The sequence below is a fragment of the Carya illinoinensis genome, chromosome 12 (genome assembly GCF_018687715.1).
Source record: "Carya illinoinensis cultivar Pawnee chromosome 12, C.illinoinensisPawnee_v1, whole genome shotgun sequence".
Classification (NCBI taxonomy): domain Eukaryota; kingdom Viridiplantae; phylum Streptophyta; class Magnoliopsida; order Fagales; family Juglandaceae; genus Carya; species Carya illinoinensis.
This window is the reverse complement of record NC_056763.1, coordinates 18,019,548-18,027,705: the sequence shown is the minus strand read 5'-3', so window position 1 is coordinate 18,027,705 and position 8,158 is coordinate 18,019,548. Positions and strand designations below refer to the sequence as shown.

Here is an 8,158-nt window from a genome sequence, read left to right as displayed (position 1 = left end):
CAGAATCAGAAGCCTCATCTGAAGCCTCCTACAGTAACACATTTGGATATGATTCAGAAGACACTCCTAGACTATCTGATGACTGATCCATCATTATTCTGCTGACAGCCAGCTGCCTTGATTCACGGGATTGAATACACTGTTCAATCACGGGTGACATATTTACTGTACCTCTACTCATGATTGTGTACAATACCATTTACTTTTACTTTCACTGTATCTCTACTCTAATGATTATATACAGTGCTTCCTTACTCTATAAAAGGAATGCCTGGCCTCAACATTAGGCACAACTTCTTTTAGAGCTTCTCCCTCGACTCTAGTTACTAAGACCAGAGCCTCTCTTCTCCCTCACCTTCCTTCTCTTCTTCTTCATCCCTAACCTTTCCAGATATTCTTCTGTAATCTTGTTAAAACTTGTTTATTTTAATAAACTTGTTTATATTCAGTATTTGCTTATTTTTTTATATTTTCCATTATTTATTTTCTGCAATCATATTCATATTTATTTCCTGCAATCATATTTATATTCTACAATCATATTTATATTATATATATATATATATATATATATATATTTATTGAAGTGTTATTAGGGACAATATTGAAGAGAACTATTCTGCCTTAAATTAAAAGATCACAAAACGCAGCAGTGCTGAATACATTAAATTAAAAAAGCTTGAGACTATAACTTTAGATCAGTACTCATATGGGGATGGTAGGAGAATATGGGAATTTACAAAGCATGTCTGAAACAACCAGATCATCAGCTTAAAGCTTACAAAAAACAAAATGCATGCGCGCAGTTTGCAAAGGGGTCCTGCCTTTGCTTAATTATTTTGTGGATAATATTGCCAATAAGAGACAACATGACTAAAAACTTAGAGATCACTCAGATAGCTGGGATGGGAGGTGAAAAGTGATCAGTACCCTCGAACAGCACAACCTCTAATTTTCCATCAACAAAATCATAGTATACACCCATCAACTTGAGTGCATTGTTTGCAATCGCCTCTCGGACATATGGATATGTCATTAAGTTCGTAAGGGACAACTTCACTGCCTCCTGCATTAATTATACACATATATAATTGAAACGTACGTGCATGGATTAGGAAAGATCATGAGTTTTTTAGCTGTATAATTGAAATGGAAAAAGATATTTGTAGTCTTAGGGTACTATACAAGTCTCACGTATTTTCTTCAAAAAAAGTAGATAATCTTGAACTCATATAAAAAAATTATTTTTTATTAGTGGACCAAACTTTTTTTTATTCCAAATGAGCATACGGAATTTATACATTCTAAAATTATATATAGCATTACTCAATTGTAATCAACATTTCTTTCATGCTGACGTTGTTGATAAAATTGATTGATTTTTTGAGTAATGATTAGATATAAATAATTAAGCATGATGAAGATAAGCCAACCTTTTCACACTGTTTACATTGTTCGTAAAATGAACAATTGCCCCAATTTGCCTTGACCTTCTTCTTGGCAGGTAAAGCAATTTTGACCCACTCGTCGATGAAATCACTGCACATATTAATCGATCGGATGGATGTATTCAGTAAGTTGGTTATAATTTTATCCACATTCATTAGATTGATTTTCTCGAGAAAGTACTTCAAATATGATTAATAATCCGGGGGGGAATCGAAAGCCTTACAAAGGAGCAGAATTATCCTCGGGATAGGACATAAGCCTTTCTATCCCACCGCATCGACTATGCCCAATCACAAGGATATTTGGTACCTATATTGGAATTTATTTTCTTGTAAGACAATATTGAAATATTCCTAGAAAAAGAAGGTGAAAAGAAAAAGGGAAAATCTGCAGAAACACAGGAGAAAACTCGGATAAATGGACGATATTTCACCTTAAGAACCGATACCGCATATTCAATGGCAGCGCCAGTTCCGGAGTGTTTTAGCTGTGCAAAAACAAAGGATATAAATGAGAGAGAGAGAGAGAGAGAGAGAGAGAGAGAGAGAGAGAGAGAGAGAGAGAGAGAGAGAGAGAGAGAGAGAGAGAGAGAGAGAGAGAGAGAGATGATTGGAGATATTGATAGTGAAGCTAGGGATATAAATTAATGAGAAACCTGATCAAACACAGGAACCAAGTTAGCAATGTTGCGGACCACGAAGGCTTCCCCAGGCTTGAAGTTCAAGATAATAGAGGGGGACACTCGGGAGTCTGAACATGCGAATACCAGAAACTACACCAGAAAATTAATTCAGATAGATCCTTCATGAGTTTGCTGCGTAAATGGTAAATACTATATTCATATATATGCTGGTTTAATTATGAGAATATATAGTAGGAATTAAGTAACCTAGCTAATAGATCGAACAAGCCTATATAAAATTATATATATATGTTTAGTACCTTGGGTTCCTGGCCTTTGGCAAGTTCGTCGTAAAACGGTCTGTTCGGGCTGCAAATTAAAATCCAGCCAAAGAAAACCATAAGGATGAAAATATATACTTGAAATGGTAGGTTTCCAAGTTGGAGTTAGTGGACCAATAGAATTCATGATATATATACAAGAAATATGGCAGATAGCCAGTATGACAAGAAAAACACTTCTGATGTCAAGTTATTTGTTACCAAAACGATTATTTTTAATTAGAATGAGTATATTCTCGTCGTACATAACTCATCACAAATAATCGGGTCTTTTGTAGTGGCGCGTATGCATGCGTGAAGCATGAGCTAGCTCCATGCAAACTGCTTTTCTAATTTTGTACAGGAAAATGTAAGCCAAGTTTGGTTTTAGAAGAAAGAAATAAAAGCACTTTATAAATTAATGACTGGTATATGTTGGCATCCATGGTCATGTCATGCATACTCGAATTCATTCTGCTTGAAGTATTTAAACCCTTTTATAATGGCTTGAACTGGGTCAAAGCATTCCAAGTGATCTTCCGTCTCACTGCATGCAGCAAAGAAATATATAAGCCAGATTTAATCATCCAATGCAAAAACAATGGCACTGCCTCTCTCTTTCTCTCTCGTGAAAAAGGTTGAATTATGCCCGATATGGGATTTAAGGAAGTAGCATAATTAATCAAACCTCTTCACTTCTTCAAGTACTGTTTCCTCCAAAGAAAGACTAGCCATATTTGATGATTCTTCTGCAAGTTGATCAGAAAATATTGAAACGTAAACATAAACTACTGAAACGTCTAAAAAAAGGGCAATTTATATTTGAAATAAAAAGCTCCATTTTTACGACTCAAAATGGATAGCTAGCTTCAAGGAACCAGTAGATAGTGTGTGATGCAAAGGCGTTTAACTAGCAGTGCTACTCTTTTCACAAATATAAAGCTTGCCATGCATGGGACTGAGCATCAAATAATTATTTCCAAGAAAAAATCCACCCGTCGAAGATTATAAAAGAAAAAAAGAGAACCATATATCAAAGACATGGACTTCAAACTTAAGGAAAATGAAGAAATTAACTTGCCTAAATATGGCAATCAAAGCTAAAATTTTACCCAAAATATATACACAGATCAGAAGCTAGCTGGCTAAGACAAAAGTTAAAGGATTCTTACTTCAAACTTTTGGTAGAAGTAGTAGTACGAGTAGATCAGTTGCCGATCGAAGTATATATGTAAAACACGAGAGTACTACTGTGAAATATCTGTGATATTATGCATTTTTTTGCAGTGACTGAATGCCTCTTTTTATAAGCAAATTAGCCTATGCAGCTTCTAGTTTCTTAGCAGCTTCCTCAGAAATATTTCTCAAGAGAAAAAGTTGGTATCTTAATAAACACGTTTGATTTGTCGTGCCGCGTGTCTAGAAAAAATTAATAAATAAAACAAACTAGTCTTTCTCGCGTTAATTATCTTGATGTTACTGCCAGAAAGGGTCAAGTACTATATGATCATATATCTATGAACAAACTCATACGTCTCTCTATATATAGTAATTAATTCAATAAAACGTTCAAGACATGTAATTCTCAGCTAACCTACCGCCCCCACAAAGAAGTTCCCGTTTGGTTATCCAAAATATCTCATTTTATTTCATCATTACAATATTTTATAATAATTACATCTCATCTCATCATTACAATTTTTTAAAAAAATCTCATCTTATCTGTATAACCAAACAGAGTTCTCTTATGAACGTTTTGTTAGTAAAGGTTAAGTCATTTCCTCCTATGGAGGGAGAGGTATGAGTCTCTAACTCTGTTTTAGGCATAGTGTTGTTTCTTAAATGGTTTGTTTGTAGAGAGCTACAACAGCATAGTTAAGACCATACAAATCACAAAAGAATTTGTTTACCGATAGAGCTCCAAACGCAGTAGTTGGCTTGTGATTTGAAAAATTTCATGTATGTATCTAGTCATGGATGTAACTTTTATTTGATGAATGAATGGAGTCAATTTCCTATATAAAAAAGACCTCTTTGTAGAGAGAATCTCTAGCTAGCTACTTCTGTTTCACGTCAACAGATGAAAACAAAAACAAATTATTAGAAAAATAATATCAATTTCTTGGATATGGGTTAATTTTAATTTGTATAGATCGATATCCTATTAATATTCCTAGATAATGATCACTAACTTCATCAAGTCTTCATGATATTAGTGATCATATATAGCTAGGGTTTGCTCCTTCGTTTTTATCTCTCATTTGCAATATCAAATATAATAAAGAAGATTAGATGGAGGAGTAATTACCGAAAGTAATATCCAAGATTCTAGCATCAACACAAAATGTAGAAGATATGAAAAATAGATGGTTAAGCTTATTTTTCTTCATGTCTTTTGTATATGTTTTTATGTTGGAATATCGGACATTGCTTTCAGTTATGACAATGCATGTGTTAGGTGGGTTTGGACCTCTCTTAACTTCAAAAGTTAGTTCAAGAGGTGAGATTTTCTCGCATACTTATAAACTGATTACCAATCCCTTCTACAACTAATGTGGAACAACCTCAACAGTATTTGATATAATGTTCGTTGAAGATGTCAATTAACAACCATGCATGCATACAAGTTAAAATATGGGTGATTTTATATATACTGCAATCATATTGTGGAACAAGCTAGCTAGTATAAATGGATACATCCAGCAAGTATTGATTTACTTTTGATTTTAAAACCCCACCTATTTCTATATATTACATTCTTCATTAATCAATTTTTTTTTTAAAGTCATATTATTTTTATAAATAACTTATTTAACTTAATTAGACAAACTTATTTTACACATTCTCCTTACCTTATATATATAACAGTATTCATCATCATGATGTACGTCTGATGAATGCAAAACGTTTTCTGGGGAACGACTTTGTACATTTTCTCTTGCTCTATTTTTCAACGCTCGTCGTTTTGGCATTGGCCGGGGTCATTTCATAAAGTTGGTTGCGCTGTCACGTCTTCACCTATAACTGTAGAGAATTTTATTTTTATTTTTTTAGAATGACTTTTTACCCCAAATATCACATTTGCTTTTTTCCTTTTTCCACCATAAGATTTATAATTGACTTGTGTAAATGTCAGTCCCTACAAAGATGAAAACTACATCGATCGGTACGTTTAATTATTTGAAAATATAAATGTGGACCACAATATTTGAAAAAAAAAAATCTATTCTTAAATCAGTATATAAAATATTATACGTAATAAAGAATTTATATAATAAAATTTGATTTAAAAAATAAATTTTAAAATTAAAATTTTATAAATAAAATATTATTATTTAAATAATATAAATAATATATTTTATATATCAATTTTGAGAATAGAATAATTCATATTACAAAATGCAATTTTCCATATTTGCAACTCGTGGATGATTACTTGTTGACGTATTCAACGAGCATTCCTGATCCTCTTCACAGTTCACAACTAGTCACCCATTTATGTTAAAAGTATATGAAATTATCTATGAATAATATTATTAAAATAGTAGTGAATAATAATTGATTATTTATAAATAATAATATCTGTTTGTGAATAATAATAAAATAATTCAAAATAATCTCAAAAGCCGAATAGAGGTTTAGGTAGAAGAAGTGTTTCATATCATCTCATCATTATAATTTTTTTAAATTTTTATATAAAATATAATAAATAATTTAACTTTTTCAAATTTTTAAAAAAAATAATATTATAATAATATTTTATTCAATTTTTATCTTTTATCTTAATTTATCTTATTTCAATTTCCTATTCAAACGACAAATGATGTTTCTTAAGTTCGGGAGCACTAACAAAACTAAACGACAGAGATATGCATGTTAGTCTACAAGAGGTTATACAAAAACCCATATATATGACAATTTTTGAATATTGGAAAATACTAGTTTTACAAAATTTTCTATCGAAAATCTCTACCTTTTTTTATTTTTTATTTTCATTTATTTTTACTTAACTATTAAGTAAGTGTTTTTAAATGAATATATGATTTTTTTTACTTTTTAAAAATATTTAAATTGTTTAAAAATATGGTGAAAGAAAAAATGAAAAAAAAAATAAGGCTTTGATTTTTCTCTTGCTCTATTTTTCAACGCTCGTCGTTTTCGCATTGGCCGGGGTCATTTCATAAAGTTGGCTGCGCTGTCACGTCTTGACATTAAATGTAGAGAATTTTATTTGTTTTTTTGTTTTTGTTTTTTTGTTTTATCATTAGATTTCTAATTGACTTGTGAAAATGTCCCTACAAAGTTGAAAACTACATCGATCGGTACGTTTAATAATTTGCAAAAAATAAATGTGGAACACAAACTTTAAAAAAAAAATCTATTATTAAACCGGTATGTAAAGTATTATATCTAGTGAAGAGTTTATATAACATGATAATTTGATTTAAAAGATAGATTTTAAAATTAAAATTTTATAAATAAAATATTATTATTTAAATTATATAAATGATATATTTTAAATACCGATTCGAGAATAGAATAATTTATATTTTAAAATACAATTTTTTATATTTTGTAGCTCGTGGATGATTAATTGGTGACATATTCAACAAGCATTCCTGATCCTCTTCACAGGTAGTCACGCAGTTAGGGTACATTTAGATTTAAAAACTTAAAAATATTTCAAATTATCTGTAAATAATATTATTGAGATAATAGTGAATAATAATATATTATTTATAAATAATAATATCTATCTGTGAATAATAATAAAATAATCTAAAATAATTTCAGAAGCCGAATAGAGATTTAGGTAGAATAAGTGTTTCATATCATCTCATCATTACAATTTTTTTAAATTTTTACACAAAATATAATAAATAATATTTCAACTTTTTCAAATTTTAAAAAAAATAATAATATTAAAAAAAATATTATAATAATATTTTATTCAACTTTTATATTTTATCTTAATTTATCTCATTTTAATTCACTATTCAAACAACAAATGATCTTTCTTAAGTTCGATGCAAAAGATAGATCATGTAATCTATGAGCGCTAACAAAACTAAACGATAGAGATATGCATGTTAGTCTAGAAGAGGCTACACAGAAACCCATATATATGACAATTTTTGTACTTTTTTTATTTTTTATGAAATTGATTCGATAGATGTGTTCAAATCTTATCAAGAATACAAACTTTTGTATTTCATTCACTTGAATTTTACATTGAGACATTGTTTGAATAAATAGATACAAGAATAAGTCTATCTAAGGTAACTAATTGAATATGGTAATTACAAAGTAAATGCTAATTTCCTAAAATCATGTTGTTACAAAAATAGAGAAAATTGTTGCTTGATTTGGAAAGTGATCTGTCAATAAATCTTTTGGCGTTAATTATCATAATATTATTGGAGGATATAAATAAGAGATTTACATCCATTTTAAAAAGAAAAATGGGGTCTACATTACAAGTTGACCGGACCCCACTGCTTGGAAATCCAATTATTTTGTTATTAATTATATTTTTATATTTTCTTAGTAAATTTTATTAAATTTCAGCAATAAAATTTTTGGAAATGTAGGGTGCATGTAATTAAATTGAAGACTTTTGAAACTTGGGGTACTGTAATAATTGGTTTTTTTTTTAATATTTATTTTAAAGATGTGGAAATTTAGATGAAATTTTCCATGTTTTCCAAAGATAGATCTCATGCTTGAAATTACCTAGGACTAACAAAGCTAAAGGACAAGAGATCAC

General features: G+C 29.9%; 1 protein-coding gene across 1 annotated transcript; it reads right to left on the bottom strand.

Annotated features, from left to right (window-relative positions):
- Positions 1-669: 669 nt before the first annotated feature.
- Positions 670-3,729, bottom strand: LOC122289066 (carbonic anhydrase 2-like). The gene is made up of 9 exons (XM_043095980.1): positions 3,564-3,729; positions 3,080-3,140; positions 2,855-2,938; positions 2,392-2,440; positions 2,105-2,221; positions 1,883-1,936; positions 1,673-1,758; positions 1,434-1,539; positions 670-1,066 (listed from the first exon to the last, which is right to left on the bottom strand). Exons 2-9 carry the CDS (start codon positions 3,124-3,126, stop codon positions 893-895), a joined length of 717 nt encoding a protein of 238 aa, XP_042951914.1. The 5' UTR covers positions 3,127-3,140; positions 3,564-3,729; the 3' UTR covers positions 670-892.
- Between the last annotated feature and the right edge of the window lie 4,429 nt (positions 3,730-8,158).